This window comes from Geotrypetes seraphini, chromosome 4 (genome assembly GCF_902459505.1).
Source record: "Geotrypetes seraphini chromosome 4, aGeoSer1.1, whole genome shotgun sequence".
In the NCBI taxonomy this organism is placed as follows: domain Eukaryota; kingdom Metazoa; phylum Chordata; class Amphibia; order Gymnophiona; family Dermophiidae; genus Geotrypetes; species Geotrypetes seraphini.
The window spans coordinates 143,350,016-143,369,965 of record NC_047087.1 but is presented as its reverse complement, the minus strand read 5'-3'; the positions used below and the strand labels follow the sequence as shown (position 1 = coordinate 143,369,965).

At 43.8% G+C, this 19,950-nt stretch overlaps 1 protein-coding gene across 2 annotated transcripts in view; it reads left to right on the top strand.

Annotated features, from left to right (window-relative positions):
- The window catches only part of PLLP (plasmolipin), a 178,702-nt gene extending 174,333 nt beyond the window's left edge, over nt 1-4,369 (top strand). The window contains exons 4-5 of one of the 2 annotated variants that reach the window (XM_033943764.1): nt 3,086-3,239; nt 3,389-4,369. In XM_033943764.1, coding sequence (XP_033799655.1) covers nt 3,086-3,196 — 111 coding nt within the window. In that variant the 3' untranslated portion in view covers nt 3,197-3,239; nt 3,389-4,369. Of the gene's footprint in view, nt 1-3,085; nt 3,346-3,388 lie in introns of those variants that run through there. The other variant, XM_033943763.1, reaches the window with a different exon arrangement.
- Nucleotides 4,370-19,950: the final 15,581 nt, after the last annotated feature.

Genomic DNA, 19,950 nt, shown 5'->3' with positions numbered 1-19,950 from the left:
TACAGTATAGAATACTAGTGTAAGTGTGCAGTTACGTTCTTAACTTTAGGCATGAGCACTTATGCCAGCCCAATGGCTGGTGTAAATGCTTGCGCCTAACTGCTGGTAATAGGGCCTGATTCTATAAACGGCGCCTACATCAATCAACCAGTAAGCGCCATTTATAGAATCCCACCTAGTGGCGCCTAGGGTGCTTAGTAAAGGCAGGTGCCGGTATATTAGGCCTGGCTTTACCAGGTCTAATTTATCAATGCCAACTTGAATGCGTAGTGATGTCTAAATCAACCACATCTTTTCTTCACCCATAACCATATTTACTAGTCAGGTAGGCGTTGGAAGGCACCACCATTAGGCATTGCTAAGCACCGTGTGGAATTTTGTGCCTAACTTTTCATTTTAATTTTTAAAATCAATTATTCAATTATCTTCAATGGCACGGTCAATTACCACACAATTTTTTATTTTTTTTTAATTTATTTATTTATCAATTTTCAAAAACATATCAAGTATGCACTTGTACAGAAAGGAGAAGCAATAAAGAAAAATAAAATTCCAAAGTAACATTAATCACTATCACAACAAAAGTAATCATAGTTTCCTCCTCAAGTCCTCAATTCATGGATCCAAGATGTAAAGCAGCGAGCCAAAAAGAATCATTGAAATATAAAGAAGAAGAAAAACAGGGATATAGTCAGCTGGAGGAAGTGATCAAATTAAACAATGAGCATTCATGTTGTCATTGTCCCAGTTTTCAGGTGTGCAGCTGACAGAAAGGTTGTCAGCTGTATATGGTCAAAGAAGACATATTTTTGCTTTTGATATAATATCACACATTTACATGGGTGTCTTAAAAAGAAGGAAGCTCCAAGGGCAATAACTCCCAGCTTCAAGATCAGAAATTCACGACGACGCTTCTGGGTATCTTGTGCCAGATCCGGAAATATTTGTATTTTAAATCCCAAAAATTATTTTAGCTTATTTTTGAAGTAAAGTCTCAGCAACCAGTTTTTGTCTGGTGCCAAGGCAACACTAAGAAGTAAAGTTGCAGGCGTCCAACATCAATGAAACATTTAAATTTTGTTGGACCTCTGACGATGGTAGTAGTTCTTGGTGTTGTCCTTGGACCCTTCATGTGGGCAGATAATAAACCTGAGAAAGTGGTGGAAGCAATTCTTCTGATATATCCAATATTTCTATCATATACCTTTTTATCATATCTCTCGGAGGTATTGTTGCCACTCTAGGAAAATTAATTAACCTGAGATTATTATTACGAGAAAGATTATCCAGAGCTTCCAATTTTCTTCTCATATTTATATTATCTCTCATTAATGTTTCATTAAATTGTTTAGTGGCAGCATTTGAGTCTTTAAGGTCCTGCATTTCAGTTTGTAAGCTTTTAATAACTGTTTCATGGGTGTTTAATTTTAATTCAGTTTGAGAAATTTGAGGTTTAATTGATTTTGCCAGGTCCGCCACTAGATCCCTTATTGCCTCAAAGAGTTATTTCTTGGGGTTTCTCTATTATATTAGATTGTTCAGATTGAATAGGAAGATTAAATATAGCTGACCACTCCTCCTGTATGCTGTTCTCCTGGAAGCTGCAGTCCCTCATGCTGTTATGAGCCTCAGCCAACACAGGACTCCTGAAGTAGGAGTCCAAATCCAGTCTCCCCTGTCTGGTGTCTAAAGCTTCACGGGACAGGAGCTCACTGACCTCCGATGGCTCCACTGCCTGAGGGGAACTGGTGTTCTAAGGGAAAGGGGGAGGTGCTCTAGCGTCGGGACTCAGCGAGATCTCCAGTCCTGGGGAGACCGCCTCTTGCTCACCAACGAGAGCCTCCAATGGTGAAGCTGCCGCTGCTGCCGACACTTCCTGGATCCGGTGGATTAGGTCCTCGATGTTGCTGACTCTTGCGGGGTCGAGGCGCCGTGAGGTTACAGCGGCACTTGGGCCCCCTTCTTTTCGGCATTGTCAGGTAAGGACAAAAGTCACAGTAAAGGAAGAAGAAAGCCTGCGATTCAAACGAGAATCTAACCGGGACGCTCAGCTAGCTGTCCCGTCAGCCATCTTGGATCGGCGTTCTACCACACAATTTAAGCTGACTGAATTTAGGTTGGACGCAGATTTTAGTTAGGCATCACTAGGTGGCCTCAATTATGGTGGCACGCTCCTAACCAGCCCATTCTCCCTTGCAGTTGCACGTTATAGATTTTTCATGCACAATTTGTTGGATATTGACTAAGGGCAGTTACGCACAAATTGCAAACTAATGTCAATTAACACCACATAACACAAAGATAATTATTGTTTGTTAATGCCAATTAGTAACCAGTTATTTAAATTACACACATAACCAATCAGCTGTGGGTACAAGTTTATAGAATTTTAGTAGGTGGTAAATGTTCAAGGGTTTTGACATTCACAAAAAACACTTTCACCAAAAGGAAAAATGAAGGTATAGTGAATAAAGACACAAGCAAAAACCAATCTTAAACGGAGGAAAAAGCCTCAGACAGGGGCCCGCCCACCTCCACAATGGTGGAATAGCGGTGTTCGGGAGATCACTTCACTGGCATAAAACCTCCTACTTTGATGGTCATAGCAATGTGTTGAAAAATTACTTTCAGAGTTGAGTGATATGGAAGAAGATAATGATAACTTAACTTTCTCCTTTAAAGATCGGAACAAGGAGAAAGGAGAAAGTTAAGTTATCATTATCTTCTTCCATATCACTCAACTCTGAAAGTAATTTTTCAACACATTGCTATGACCATCAAAGTAGGAGGTTTTATGCCAGTGAAGTGATCGCCCGAACACCGCTAGTCCACCATTGTGGAGGTGGGCGGGCCCCTGTCTGAGGCTTTTTCCTCCGTTTAAGATTGGTTTTTGCTTGTGTCTTTATTCACTATACCTTCATTTTTCCTTTTGGTGAAAGTGTTTTTTGTGATTATTAGTGATATTCACCATATCCGAGTTTTTTTGCTACAAGGGTTTTGACATAACAGGCAATTTTCACTTAATTTCTTAATGTCTCTACTGGTGGTTTTTTGTGATGAAGTTGTGTCTGCTCTTTCTTTCCAGTTTTTTGCATGCCTGGTGATGATCGCTTATGGAGCAAACACTTTCTTAACCTTCGTGGAATGGCGAGGACATGGTACCAATGCAGCAACCAGTCAAGCCAATGGGGTCTGAATTTTCTGGCAACAAGTTGTGCAGCAGTGAACTTACAACTAGTGTAAATAATGTAAAATTAACATCTTTATATTCTGTGTTTACTGGTTTGAGATATTCTAAAATAAATCTTTTTATAAGCTCTTAGTACTTTTGAGTTTATACCTATGCACTAGTGTGGTTATCTATTCTGTGTTTCTTTATGTCTTACAGGTGCCTGATTGTTGTCTTGCTGAGTAGTCATGTGACCACTCACATAAGAGAATTTTCATCCAAGCATCATATTTTAATTTGGTTCTTGGTGGTGTTTGTGCCACAGCAGCATGTGCTGAAGAAATTCACCCAGGGAGCAGTGGCCTAGTAAGGGTGAGTGGCACCGGGGGCGGTGGCACCCCTCCCCTGTCCTCTGCCTCACGTGCGCCCCCTTTCCCCATACCTTTTTAACTTCTCCGGTGTGAGCAGAATGCCCACATCTGTTTTGGCTCGCCCTTTGACGTCACTTCATAGGTGCAGGTCCCCGAAGTGACGTCAGAGAGAATGTTGCCAATGCAGGCAGGAACCTCATACCAGGGAAGTTAAAAAAAAAAAAGTACAGGGGAAGACAAGGGGTGCACATGGCAAGTAGGGGGGGGGGCAGATCACCCCTGCATCCCCCTTACTAAGCTAATGCAGGTTGTGTTCCTTGGGCTTGCTAATGAAGAGTTTTGACATGGCAATAATGCAGAGTTTAAGGTTGATAGTGAGTGGTATAATTTGGAAAATTTTGATATTTTATCAGAGGTTATATCTGGGTTTATTATGCAATCCATGGATAGTAATATTGTGATATTGTGATATTCAGTTGTCTGGGGTCAGAGGCCTGGCTGTTCTGCCATATGTCAAGATGGGAGACCATGGCAAAATTTGGTAAATTGTTTTGTTAGGGAGTACAGGAAGGCCAGATTACAATTAAACTTATATACAATCAAAAGAAATATGATCATGCCATTTCTTTGTATCGAGATTTGCACTGGCTCCTTGTGGAAGTGCGCGTCATTTTCAAACTGGGCTGCTTTTACCACAAAGTTGTTACCGTATTTTCACGCAGATAACGCGCACCCGTGTAAAACGCGCACACGGGTATAGCGCGCAGAAACCATGATTTTATTTACAAAAACTTTTGTATACCGCGCTCACGGGTATACCGCGCATGCAGCCCGACTGTCCTTTCGCCCGCCCCGACTCTCCTCTGGCCACCCCGACTCTCCTTTCGCCCTCCCCGACTCTCCGTGCGCTGTCCCGACTCTCCATTCACCCGCCCTGACTTTCCGTGCACTGCCCCGACTCTCCGTGCGCTGTCCCGACTCTCCGTTCACCCCCTTGAAGGTCTGTCCCCATCCTGAAAGCCTGATGCCCCCCCCCGACGTCCGATACATCCCCCCCCAGGCAGGACCACTCGCACCCCCACCCCGAAGGACCGCCGACTCCCTGACAATATCGGGCCAGAAGGGAGCCCAAACCCTCCTGGCCACGGCGACCCCCTACCCCCACCCCGCACTACATTACGGGCAGGAGGGATCCCAGGCCCTCCTGCCCTCGACGCAAACCCCCCTCCCTCCAATGACCGCCCCCCCCAAGAACCTCCGACCGCCCCCCAAGCCGACCCGCGCCCCCCCTGGCCGACCCCCACGACACCCCCACCCCCCTCCCCCGTACCTTTGGTAGTTGGCCGGACAGACGGGAGCCAAACCCGCCTGTCCGGCAGGCAGCCAACGACGGAATGAGGCCGGATTGGCCCATCCGTCCCAAAGCTCCGCCTACTGGTGGTGCCTAAGCGTGTGGGCCAATCAGAATAGGCCCTGGAGCCTTAGGTCCCACCTGGGGGCGCGACCTGAGGCACATGGTCGGGTTGGGCCCATGTGCCTCAGGCCGCGCCCCCAGGTGGGACCTAAGGCTCCAGGGCCTATTCTGATTGGCCCACGCGCCTTAGGCCCCACCAGTAGGCGGTTTGTTGCAGTGATTTATAAGAATTACTGAGTGTGTCTTTAGTAAAATCTGCCTTCCTGTCTTATAGTGAAGTTTTGGTTGGATGGCTGGAATTGGCTACACCCTTGAATCTAGTAATATTTTATTGCTCCCCCTCCCGACTCATTTGGTAGCAGGATGAGATGCTGTATCGCATTCTGGTGGAGGTAGGGGTCCAGTTTCCAAATGTGATAGTCCTTGGGGATTTTAAAGTGTATGTGGATATTCCACCCTTGTCCATGGCAAAGACAGATCGGGACTGGCTGGACTTAGCTTTGACGATGACTCCAACAGTGGGACAATGTAGCCAATGCTGGGCGGATGTCTATGGTCTGTTTCCCATATATGGTAGGATAGATCAAGAGCAGGTAAGCGTATTTTATACCACATCCATATCATCCAAGTACTGATCTTGCCTATCTCAGGGGGTAGGGGAAGGCATCTTAGAATGAAACTTAGCAAGTATAATAAAATGGGAAACAAAGGAATGACCTTTGTGTTATCTGCACTGTTATCTGCAGTGTTATCTGCACTGTTGCTCAGTGTTTAAGATGACTCTCTTATGAAGGAATTTTTCTTCATTCCTGACCCCACTGGGTAGGCAATAAAAATAAGACATCTGACAAATCAGGCATGTCTGAAACAGAAAGCAGTCTAGAGTATATCTAACAGGGCAGGCATCAAGATATTCCTGTATACAAGAAAGAAGATTAGCAAAGTAAGAACCTAATCTTTCCTTCTTGTGCAACAGGACTAGTAGTTTTGACCAGTGGGTTGTTTCAGACCAATCCCAAGTTCCTAAGGGGGGAGACAAATAAGCCTGCTGCCAGAACTGAGGATCCAAAAGTGGTGTCCATCCAGGTTGCTACATCCACCCTGTAAAACTTCATGAATGCGTGGAGAGCTCTGCAGGTGAGACTGCTCTAGACTCTGCCCAAGATGATGTGATGCAGCGAACAGAGTTCACCTTCACCACCACTGGAGACTACTTTTTGCTTCTAATATAGGTGGAAGATATGGCTATCCTGATCCACTTAATTATGGTTACTTTAGATGATGGTCTCCCCAAACATGCCGCATTCGTAACCTGAAAGAGATGATTAGACAGCCGGAACTCTTTGGTTACCTCCAAGTAATGAGTCAAAATTCTTCATACATCTAGAACTTTAAACACTCTATCCGCTTTTCTCACCTGTGGTAGAAAGGAAGGCACAGTGCATAGAGACGTGCCTGCCTCTGTAAATATGAGGAAGGGCTCCCTGCATGATAGAGCATGGAGTTCTGAAAACCCTTCTCGCTGAGGTGATAGTCAACAGGAAAACTATCTTGACTGTAAGATCTATCAGTGACACATTCTGTAGGGTTCACAGGGAGCTTTATAGAGGTACCACAAAACAATATTAAGATTCCATGTAGGGAACGGTTGTTGCAAAGGAGGATGTAGCTGCAATGCTTCCTTCAGGAACCTAGTTATATCAGGATGGGAAGCTAAGAAGCCTTTCTCCACTTGAGCTCTAAAGCATGAGAGGCTGGCTACCTGCATCTTGAGAGAGCCAACCGCTATGCCCTTTTTAAGGCCGTCCTGATGAAACGACAGGATTAATGGATATGGGGAGCTAATGTACAGCTCTACCTTCTGATGATCACAACCATGCTGAAATGTTTTCCAGTACTTAGCCTAAGCTGTGACTGTTTGCTTCTTGGATCACAGATAAGTAGTTATGACTACCTCTGAGATACTTTCTTTATTAAGGCTGCACACTCAAGAGCTCAGGTCACAGGTGTAAGCATTCTGGATCTTCCAGGACAACTGAGCCCTGTGGCAGTAGTGTTGGCAGTAAGAGTAGCTTGAGGCATCTGTCCCGTTGTAGCCTTACTAGATCCGCTTGCCATTTCGATGCCACTAGAATCGCTTACCCAAGATGGGTCACTATTCTTGAACGATCCGGCCTACTGTTGTCCATAGAGGAAACGTACAAAAGCTCTGCTGTTGGCCAAGGCTGAACTAGGGCATTTATGCTGGCGTTTTCTGGCTCGAATCACCAGCTGACGTACAGAGGTACTTTCCTATTGTCCGCTGATGCCATCAGATCAATTGTTGGCCTTCCCAAGTGCTTTACAATTTTGTTGAAAGCACTCTGGGACCGCAACCACTCCCCTAGATCCAGGGTCTGTCAACTGAGAAAGTCGGCTTGAACCTTGTTCACTCCCGCTGACATGGCTTCTAGGTGGGCTTCCACCCAATGAAACCACAATTGAGCCTCCAATTTTAACTGAGCACTCCTGATGCCTTCTTGTCTGTTGACAAATGTCACCACTGTCCGAGAAAACCTTGACCACTTTGCCTTTTAGATGCTTTTGAAGGCTTTCAGTGCTAGCCGAATGGTTGTCAGTTCTATTCTATTGATGGGCTAGTTCCTCTGAGATGGTTACCAATGGCCTTGGATTGGGTGACCCTCGCAATGATCTCCCCTGCCTTACAGACTGGCATCCATTGTATCAACCACAAGGAAATGCAGAGAGACAAGCCATGGATCCCAGCAACTATAGATAGTGCCAAGCCACAGGAATCAGCCTGGTGTCTTAGCTTCAGTTTGTGTGCTTTTGGAAATTGATATTCCATCCTAGGTCCTGCAGGAGCTGTACAACTTGTGTCACTGCTTGGTGACTTTTTGGATGGGTTCTGAGCAGCTAGTCATCCAAATATGGATTAACCTGAATCCCTGCTTTGCGCAGGTGTGCTGCAACTACCACCATTACCTTTGTATAGGTGTGAGGTACTATTGCCAACTTGAATAGATGCACCAAAAATTGGAAATGCCTCTCCAATATGGAACCTGAGAAACCACCTGTGTTCCAGGAAAATAGAAATTTGTTAAGTAAGCCTCCATCAAATCCAGCAAGGCTAGGAATTCTCCTGGTGCCAAGGCTATGACTGTACGTAGTCTCCATTCTGAATTTAGGCATTTTTAGTGCCACACTGACAGTTTTCAGATCCAGAATAGGCCTCCAATCATCTGAGTCTTTCTTGGGCATGATAAAATATAGAGCCCTGCCCAAGCCTGATTCTGCATAAGGTACTGATTCCACGGCTTAGATCTTTAGAAGCCAGATACCGTTGCTCTGACTTTCACTGCTTTCTCCTGGATTTCTGCTGGAGAATCTACAAAAGATTCCTGAATAGGATGAAAGAATTCAAATTTGTAGCCCTCTCGCATGATGTCCAGCCCTCATTTGTCTGAATAGATCTTTGCCCAGGCCTCATAATCTCAAGAGCCTTCCTCCTATTTGGGGAAGCTTGGGCTCTGGCCTGGCGTCATTGGGACTTCTTGTTACTAGCTGCTGGGTGGGGGGTGGCTGCCTGAAGTCATCTGGAACCCCTGCACCTCTGTCTAGATCGCTGAGCAGAGGATCTCATCGTTACATGTTAAGACCGCCTGTAGCCATGAAGGGAACCACAATTTGATCCCCCTGGAGCACGTGGTCTACTGTCTGGTAATGACTTGGGATTACAATCTACCACACTGGCCATAAGATTGTCCAATCCCTTGCTAAAGACCATTTGTCCTGTAAAAAGGAGCCTGCTCCAAGTAGTTTTAGAAGCATAATCTTCCGCCCACTGTCTGATCCAGAGCATACTTCAGGCAGAAATAGAATAAGTAGACACCTTGCTCATGACCCTAAAACATCATATAGGGCATCTGCTACATAATCCAGCCCCAATAGTAATAACTAGGAGTATGCGCTTTCCTCAGTGGATGGAGTTCGGTGCAGCATTTTATGGCAGGCGCTTACCATGAAGGAAGTTGCAGCCATCGCTTTTAGACCCAGAGCTAAAGCCTCAAACTGTCTTTTGAGAAACATGTTCATTCTGCAGTCGTGTGCATCCTTTATTTTCAAATCTTTTTTATTGTGAATGTGAAAAGTACAAAGATCCCCAAAAAAAAAAAATCCAACAAGATCAAAGAAGTCAACATCCAACAATACACAAGTTTCATAAACAACCAAAGTAGCAAACCCATCCCCCCCTCCGGAGTCCTCCTCCAGAAAATATACAAAAGACAACCAAAAGGTCACCCGGAATCCAAAGGCCCGTACTATAGTGGCCCTTGGGCTAGGTCAAGTGGGAACACCCCCCCCCCAAAAAAAAAAAAAAAAAAGAAAGAGAGAAGAGGCAGGCAGTGACTGACCATGGGAGCAAGCGCATAGAATACTAGCAAAGCTAGGCAAAAAGATTTAAAAGGAGACTACGACCTCTAGGAGGTAAGGAATCCAGATAGGCTCCCCAAATCAGCAGGAATCTGTGCCGCCGGCAAGGGCGACCAACCGCCTCTCGGGCCTCCCAGGTGGCTAAATTATGCACCATAGATCTCCAAGTCCAATAGGAAGGAGGCTCAGAAACAGTCCATGATTGCAAAATGCATTTAGGAGCAAGAAGACACACCTTACGACACCATAGGGGACCCCCCTTGGGTAGTTCCGTGAAAAGCCCCAGGGATATCTAAATGCTCTATAGTACCTGAAATGGGTCCCTGAAATAAGCCCTGAAAATACCGGATGATGGATTTCCAAAAAACCTGAACGGTCCAACAGTCCCAAAAAGAATGAGCAAAAGTATTGGGATCCCGGACACATTTCAAACAGAGGGGTGTATCAATGACTCCCACTTTATGCAATTGGACCTGAGTATAACATGCTCTATAAATCATTCTAACATAGCATTTTTTTTAAATATCACACCCATTATTAAGCGAGGGACCCCCCCACAGGGCACACAGAATGTCCCAGTGGCTAAGGTCTTTATGAAGCTCCCTACGCCAACTCCCCTGTATCTGCGAGACATCTTTAGGGCACGCAAATCCAGAAAGGGCTCTATACAATGCTGACACTGAGGCAGAATAGATCTCCACCCCAGCAAAGAAAACCCAAGGGTGTACTCCCATCGGTTGCGCAATTCGCTCCTGAGAGAGAGAGAGAGAGAGAGAACATAGTGCTTAGCTTGACAATTAGCAAAAGTATCACCCCAGCACCCACCCAAGCGATCATCAAAAGCAGCAAGAGGTTTCAAACTCCCATCCTTAGTCAATAAGTGTTTCACTAGAGTAATGCCTCGGGCAGCCCAACTAAGAAAAGTAGGGTTATCCCGGCCCGGCAGAAAAGCCGAGTTCCCACGGAGGGGTAACTGATTGGTTACTCGGGGGTCTCCTCCCAATCTACCGATCAAACTCCCCCACACAGCGCGCATAGATCGCAAAAGAATATTGGGACGAAACAGGGCAAGAATCTCCCTAGCAGGCAAATGTAAAAGACTCCCAAGCATGATCTGAAATCGCATAGGGCCCAATCTCTGCCTATCGTACCTTAGAGAAGAGAGACCGAGACAGCAACACATAGTCGATACGAGATTCAGTGGAGTGAGCACGAGACAGATGGGTATAATCCCACTCCTTGGGGTGAAGGAGTCGCCAAACATCCAAAAGATCCAAAAGCTGGCAGGACAGGATTAATTCGTTGAGGGCCCCTAGGCACACAAGTACACTGGGCCCCCCCTGTTCCGCCCCATGTATTTACTTCTTTATTTCACTTTATTTCTTTTATTTTAAAATTCAAAACAAACAACAAAGATTACCACACCAGTGCCATCTCTGGACAAGTCCCCCCTTCCTTCCTAGAGGATGAGATCTTCAGCTAGCAGGGCTTTGGGAAGCCCACCCATTTATATTTTGCACTTGGGTAGGAGGCATGGGGCATGGCGGGAAGAAAATTTAGTGCCCGTCATTTTATTGGACGAATACATTTCTCACTTAGCTTTCAGAGGTTAAAACCTCTTTCTTCAGATCAGTAAACTGTTACAGTATCCCTGTCCTGACCTGAGGAAAGGAGTTATGGTCTCTGAATTAGTAAAAAATGTATTAAAATTAGTTCAATAAACAGTATAATCTTATTTCCATTTTCTATTAATAAACGATTATCAACACAGCTATAATAATACCTTATCCTAAAGCAAAAATAAATAAATAAAACAAATATAATTTTTTTTCTACCTTTGTTGTCTGGTTTCTGCTTTCCTCATCTTCTCATCATTCTCTTTCTTCATCCACTGTCTGCCCTCTCTGCCTCTTCCATATGGCATTTGCTCTCTTTCTGTGCCGCTTCCAGAAATTGTCTGCCTCTCCCTTCCATCTCTCCCTCTCCCTCCCATTTGTGTGGCATCCATCTTCTTCCCTTCCCTCCAATGATCTGGCATCTCTCCCTTCACCCCCAGTTCCATCAGCATCTGCCCCCCTTTCTTTCCCTCCAACTCAATTCCATCCAGTATCCTTCCCCCTTGTCTCTCTTCTCTTTCCTTGCACACCAATTCCATCAGCATCTGCCCCCTTTTTCTCCTACCACCACCCTTCCATACTGCGCTGCCCCACCATCCTTCCCACCACCCTGCCCCCTTTCTCTCCCTCCAACACCCTTCTGTCCTCTTTTCTCTCTTCCCCTCCAAACATTGCAGCTGCTGGCTCTGCCCTCCCTTGCAAAAGGCAGCCCGAAAGCAGAATTAGAAAATCTGACTGCAACGCCCCCCCCTTCATCAACAGCAATGCGGCCGACTCTGTTATAGGAAGGTCCCGCGATGACTGCGTCTGCTGGTCCATCCCCCTCCGATGTCACTTCTTCCAGAGCAAGTGATATCGGAGGGAGATGGACTGGCAGATGCAGCCATCATGGGACCTTCCTGTAACAGAACCAGCCATGTTGCCGTTGATGCGAGGGGGGCCCGTTGCCATTGAGGCAGAGGGGGGCTGTTTGCTGTTGATCCGGGAGGGGGCCGTTGTTGAAAAAAAAAAAAAAGGGCAAGGTGAGTCATTTTCCAGCAGGCCCCCCTCACAGTTTTGGGCCTACTGGGCCAATTCATTAATTTGGCCTTGACAATTGGGGGAGACCCTTAGCCTCAGTCACCACACTGCCTGGAGCAGAATAAGATTTATCCAAAGATGAGTCCCAAGCTACAATGAAATCCCCTCCCAAGACCATCTGAAGATGAGCGCGTTGCAAGAAGAGAGCCTTCAAACATGCATAGAAAGATTTATCATAAGTATTGGGAGCATAAACACAGCCAACCAACATTGTAACTCCTGCGATCACCGCCGTACAAAAGGCATAGCGGCCATTCGCATCAACGGCCACCAGCGTAATCTGGGAGGCCACGGATTTACAAAAAAGGATAGCCACTCCCAGCTTTTTCCCGACCGCAGCTGCGGTAATACAGCATTCAACCCAACCCTTCTGCAATTTAGCATGCTCTCAGTAAGGTGTGTCTCCTGCAACAATGCAATATCCACCTTGAGCCTCTGCAGGTTTTGTAAAATTTTGGTTCGTTTAACAGGAGAATTAATACCTCCCACATTTCAAGTAACTAGGTGTACCATTCAACCATCATAAAAATGGATCAGAGAATTACAAAAATGCCATCCTAGCCTACAGCATCCAGCAACAGGATAAGCGCTCAGGAAGGAAGCAAGGCTCCCATAATCAGCCACCGCCACAGCAAACGCCAATAGTCCCACCCACAGAGACAGAAGACAAAAAAGAAGTGCAAAATCTGTCAACACAAAAGAAAAAAAAACCCTTACCCAGCCAAAGCACACTAAACCCTGCCACACCTCAACCCCACCACCCCCCTTCTCCCTACCCAAACACCTTGCCCCAACTAAAACCCAAACCTGCAGGACTTTCATCCCCCACCCTACACCCAAAGCCCACCACGAACCCAGCATCCCCCTCCCCAACCCCCAAAGATCCAGGACCCCCACCAAAGGAACTGGGCCCAAATGGACGCTACTCAACCCAAACTTAAACAAAAAAGGCAAAACAAACTCGCTCCCAAGACAGGAAAGGAACACACACAGGCCCTGGGAGCCAGCCAACATAGACCCCCCAACCTCAAAAGCACCCCACCCAACCACCAACCCAAACACACAAGAAAACAGTACCCAATCAAGTGGGTGCCTGTAAAGCACTAAGCACTGGTCAGTTCATGTGCATCCTTTAATATCAGTCTTCCCTCACTAGGGAGCGAAATATATTTACTTATCTGCACTAATAATGAATCCACCTTAGGTGGGGTAAAAAGGAGCCTTTGGGTACAATTTTGTCATAGCCTTGGTAACCCTCCTAGGGTTCTCTGGTACCTCCCAGTGCTCCATCAGCATCATGGTTAGCTCGCAATGTGAAGAAAAAAATGTGGACTTTGTTTTAGAACTGCTCATGTGAAATTTGAGCTGTGGGAGTTCTTGCAGATACTGTAATGAATCCTATCCAATCTGCCAGTTTGAAATGTCTGCATATCCTTTCCCTAGTCTAGGATTGCCAGACTCTTGGCTGTTATCACCCACTTCAGACCCAGAATCTTCTGAGGATTCACATTTGTTTAAGGGAGTAAAAACATTGACCCTGACTGCAGTCATCCCAGTCTTTTGCCTCAGGTTCCTGCGTTAAAGCTTTCCACTGGGGAACTGCACTTTGTGACGGTAACTCCCCCCGCCCCACCACTAGTGATACTCCAGACTGTGCATAAGAACATAAGAATAGCCTTACTGGGTCAGACCAATGATCCATCTAGCCTAGTAACAAAACAACAAAAGAACCAAAGGTCCAACTTCGTCTGCAGTGCATCTAGCCTAGTAGCCAATCCAGGTCACTAGTACCTGGTAAAACCCCAAAAAGTACAAGTCAGTGCCTGCTTTAAACTAGAGAGTTGTGCGGGGACAGAAATTCCACCCATCCCCACCAGTATCCCGCCTGTCCCTGCCCATCTCCCCCTAAAAGTTACCTTTCCCCATAAAAAGCAGCAATTACTTCTGACAGTTTTGATTTTTTTAACGTTTATTTAAACCAACAGTAAAATACAATATAAACAAATAACAGTGAACAGAAATAAGAGATGCATATATCACTGAAAATAATTAGAATAGACATTAGGTCATGTGACAAAGTAAGACTGTAGGGTTGACTATTTCTTGTTAAAAGAAATAATAGTTGGATTTTTTGGCAATATATATATAGCTCATATCTGTAGAGCAATCAAATCTGGTTCCATCATCTGCCATAGGTAACTTGTGAGAGGTCATTCCAAGATTCACAAATGATGGAGAAGGAATCAAGATGGCGTCGGAGTGAGTCGAGCTATCAGGTGGCTCCTGCTCTGTTCGGCAATTTTTCAACTTTCTACAAAGAAATTTACCTGTTATGCCCAAGCGCAGGGGTAAGCAGAGGAGTGTGCTTCCTGCCTCCTCTTCCACTTCATTGACTCAGCAAGCGGCAATAACATCCTATGTCGTTCCAGTTGGTGAGGGCGCATCCGCTGACCGAGGAGGGCAGACCTCGGTCTTGGAAGGCGACGTCTCGCTTAGCCCTTTCGGGCCTGGAGTACCTCCGCGTCCCGGGATGATGTCGGGGACGCCCTCAGACGTACAGGAAGCGCCAGAATTGACGTCTCTGGCGGCGCTGCAGGTCTCACCCCTAACCCCGGATGGGAATCACAGCTTGCTGACTCCCTTACAGTCAGCATTGAGCTTCGGAGGATCTGGAAGTCGCTGGGAGGCTGGGAAGGTGGAGGCGGATCCCTTGGTGGAGTCCCCCGGAATAGCTACCCCTACTCCCCTGATTAAACCAGCGGTGATCGACATGGAGGCATTGTGGAGTGCTATGGAGACTTTACACAAGGTATGCTCCCAAATTGTACTTTCTACACAAAATACTAATAGTAAATTTAAAACTTTTGAAGAGAAACTCCAGCAACAGTCTATTAGAATGGACAAATTGGAGAAATCTGTGGCAGATGGGAAGATTACCACTAATTTACAACTTAAGGAGAAAGCTTTATTTGCCAGGAAAATTGAGAATTTGGAAAATGCTAATAGGAATTTAAACCTGAGATTTTTAAACTTTCCTGTTTCCAAGTTCCAATCTCCTAGGGATCTATTTCAGTCCTTTTTGAATACCGTCTTGAAATTTCCTGAAAACAATATGCCACCATTACAAAAGATATATTACCTAAATTTACCAAAGGAGGACAAAGTTAAAGGGAATGCTATACCAGGAGAATTGGATCTCACTGGTATGCTGGAGACATCTCAAGAAGACATAACGAATAGAGCTACTTTATTGGTAACTTTTGTCTTTCTTCAAGATAAAGAAGCAATTCTTCGCCTATTCTATAGGACTGATAAGGTGGAATTTCATGGATTAAAAATTTGTATATTTCCTGATGTATCTAAGTGGACACAAGCCAGACGTAAGAAGTTTCTGGCTTGTCGTCAGTCTGTTTTGAGTTTAGGGGCAACTTTTCAATTACGTTTCCCCTGTAAATGCTGTATTACCTATCAGAGTAATAGATATATTTTTTATGAACCCGATCAATTGCAGTTTTTTTCTTGAAGGTAAAGTAACTACAAGAATTCCAGACACCTCCATGGAATCAGCCCAGCAGGCCATTAGTTAAATAACTCCAACTGCACTCTGTTATTTGTATTAATTTAGTTTATTACTTGGAACCAACTACCCTTGGAAGTGATTGATTCCTTCTCCTCCCAGATTGTGGACTTTACTCATAGTTACTATGTGGTATTATTTTATAATTAATATTTGTTTTCCTATTGAATTGTTATATTTCCTTCAAGTATTGATTGAATGTTAACTTCTAAAAGTATAAATAAAAAATTATAAAAAAAAAAAAAAAAAAAAGATTCACAAATGATTTTTAATGCAGTAAAGAATCAAACAATTGAGCATCAAAATAATTTAAAATTGAGAGAGGCACTTTTCAGGACAATGGTTGCATAAGAAAAATGTGCAGTAAATTTAAAGACTGAGCAGATCATATTCCAGACTTCAGTCCAAAATTTGGAGATGGTGGGACATTCAAAAAGAATGTGTTTAAGGGTACCAATATGGGTAGTAGAAGTCCAACAATTCTTGGGGATAAGAGGAATCGGTTACATAAGACTTCAAAGGAGTACAGCTGTTTAGCCAGTGAAAGAAGCGTGGGATGAACACAGAAGATTTAGAATCAGAAAATAATATTAAATATTGAACTAGGCCAGTTACTGGGCAGACTTGTACGGTCTGTGTCTGTGTATGGCCGTTTGGAGGAGGATGGGCAGGGGAGGGCTTCAATGGCTGGGAGGGTGTAGATGGGCTGGAGTAAGTCTTAACAGAGATTTCGGCAGTTGGAACCCAAGCATAGTACCGGGTAAAGCTTTGGATTCTCGCCCAGAAATAGCTAAGAAGAAAAAAAAAAAAAAAAAATTTTTAAATTGAATCAGGTTGGGCAGACTGGATGGACCATTCGGGTCTTTATCTGCCGTCATCTACTATGTTACTATGAAAGCTATTCTTATATCTAGTTGTTATCTTTAGTCACATCTGAAAATGCCCTATGCAGTCTGAAAGGTTATAAAAAACATCATCACTGAATGAATATTGTTAGTTCAACACAAGGTAGAACAGCCCCTGTCCACACATTTTGGGCTCCAGCCCCTTCTCCCCCTCCCAAAATTAGTTGTGTGGCTATGCCACTGAATAGAATACAAGCTCCAACTCTGTCTCCCCAACTGGTGAATGTACAGAATCGATAGAACATTAGGCCTCAGGAATCCGGTTCCATCCCTGTGGGAGTCCTGAGGGGGGGAACCCTGTCGCTATTCAAGGGCTCTAGGGGGGATTCATGCCATAACTAATGAGCTTCCTGTGACTCTAAGAGCCCAGAGGGGGCAGAGGAGGCTAAGCCCAGCACTCCTACCCTCCTCACATGCCACGTGGCACATGGATGCTCCTCAGCCAGCCAGCCAGCCCCAAACTGACATGATCAGGGGTAGAAAGGCCAGGGGAGCCCATAAAAATAATTTATTATAAAAAAAATAAGGTGTTTTGAGGCAGCTAGAGGCTTTTATAATAAAATTGGGAAATCCAAGATGGCTGCAAGGCAGCATTTTGGCACCAGAAAATGGTTCAGGAGAGCTACATCAAACTTCCAAAAATGAACAAAAGGAGATTTGGAGGAGGATGACCCTATAGGAAATCCCAGAGATCCTCAAAAGTCCAGTTCCTGAATCACCCTGGTCTCCCATAGACAGCAATAGACTGTACTCCAGAACAGCTTGGTGCTGTGTCTGCATCAGTTCACACTGCAGCTGGACAATGAAGACGATTTCTGCCTCAGACAAGCCTCTAGGATTCTTTAGCCACTTGTCTCTTCAGGCTGCTTTTTAGACAGGTTCTGAGATCCTGAAACCCTTGACCCTACTAGCTCCTCATACATCTTTGAGGGGGGCAGCCAACACAAGTCCTCTGGACCAGCAGGGGGGTCACTCAGCCTGTACTCGAGTGCTTGAAAAATCAGGGGTGAGCCAAGCTTCCCGAGCTATCTAAGAATTAGTACAGGCTGGCTAGGTAGGTACCCTGTGAAAGGGTTGCCTTTGATTCAGAGACTGTATCTTTTCCCAGGCAGAGCTGTATCAGGAACCCTGGGAACCTCTGTAGCACCTGGAACCCTCAAAAGTCAAATAATAAATCAGATGCAGAGCAGATGAAGACACCTCTTCTCACTTGCAGAAGGAAAACTGAGGAGGTACTGCCCAGTGACACAAGGAGGTGGAACTGAAAAATGTAGATGATGCCTTCTGCAAACCTCATGGGTGAAGGGAAGCAACCCACTTGTCAAGCCTTCTGTACCCTTTGCATTATAATTCACATTCAGATTTCATGTTACAAATGGTATATAGCTTTGGATTTTTTTTTTTTTTTAAATGAGGGGATTGGTATATAAAAACTGCTAAATAAATGAATGGAATAAATAAGAGAGAATTTTTTTGTAGGCAGGTAATGAGGCATTATATTCAGACAGAATGCAGACTCATAATTTGGAAAGGGACTAATAAGGCACTCTCAATAAGAGATGTAGGCACCAAACTGAGAAATGAGTTTTGTTACACATCATTCCACAGACTGTATATAGGTTGCCCAATGTTGAATGTTAGAATTTGCAGGTGGATCCAAGATCTGCACACAACTCGATTAATGGACAATAATAAGCACCAATTAGGCACTTAATTGGAGTTTTGCATAAATGTCCTTTATGCACTGCAGTATTAAATGATGCCTAACATTTTTTTTTTATTCTTTATTCATTTTCTAAATTACATAAAGTGTATATATATATCCAATCACATTAACAATAAATATATCACTTACAGTCTATCATTTGTTCATTACATAAATTCTTATCCCTCCCCACCATATAATCCATAATCATATAAATACTCGTCAATACAATAATCCCCACCCTATCCAATTGATCTGATACACTTAAAGGAAACAGTTTCATTTAATCCGTACAATATTTTGTTAATGGTTTCCACACATCCTGAAACTTCTTGAAATATCCCTTTTGTAATGCAATAAATCTTTCCATTTTATAGATATGGCATAAAGAATTCCACCAAAAGGTGTAATTTAATCTCCTCCAATCCTTCCAATTATATGTAATTTGCTGAATGGCAACACCAGTCATAAGCAGTAATTTATTATTGTTCGCAGAAATCTGACTTTTAGTTCTCATTTCCATACCAAATATCACAGTATCATAGGATAATGCCACTGGGTTATCTAATAAATTATTAATTTATTATTAATATTATTATTATTATTAATATAATGCTTAACATTTTCTGCTTACAACCCATAAGGAAGTGTGGCTGTGGGAGTGGCATTGGCAGGTGATACACATTCCCAAAAATGTTATAGAATAATGCCTATACTGTACACGCCTAATCTTGGGCATCAGACTTACCCCTGACTAAACTGAGTGCAAGTTATGCATGAGCTATGCACTATGCTGTACCTTTGATAAGGAAAATAACAATATCCCATTAGGAAATAACACCCATATTATAACAAATTTGTACTACGATAATAGTCCACAATTAAGGAGAGAGAATCAAGAATTCAAGGGTAGTTGAATTACAAGGAAAAAGGAAACATATCAATATACTCATTAGTACAGAGCAAATCAGTTGTATTATACTAAATAGTCTGGGCGGTGGTATCAGTAGGCATCTATGAGGCTACGGAAGCAGCTTTACCCTCCAAGAAAAATTGTAATTAATCAGGTTCATAAAAAACATATCTATTAGTTTGATAATTAATACAACATTTACATGGAAAGCGCAGCGGAAAGGTAGCTCCTAAAGACAGTACTGATTGACGTAGCATTAGAAATTTTTTCTGACGCAATTGAGTCCATTTAGAAAAATCAGGAAAAACAGCTATTTTTGAACCATAAAATTCAACATTCTCGGCTCTAAAGAATAGACGAAGAATTGCTTCTTTGTCTTGTAAAAAAAACAAAGGTTACAAGAAGTGTAGCCCTTATAGAAATTTCTGATTGTGAAGATTCCAAAATATCTGTAATATTTAATTCTGCAGGATGATTTTCCAAATCCTGTTTGTTTCCTTAGGGATATTTAAATAATATAATTTCTGCAATGGTGGTATAGATGCTTCTGAATAGTTTAGAACTGAAGTTAGAAACTGTTGAAAATGTTCCTTAGGTGATTGTAACCTGGAAACTGGAAAATTAGTTAATCTTAAATTTAAGTTCCTATTTGCATTCTCCAGGTTCTCAATCTTCCTGGTCAACAATGCTCTCTGTCCTTAACCTGAAGATTAGAATAATTCTGTAAATCAGAGACCTGTTTTTCAACCTTGTCTAGTCTTTGGTC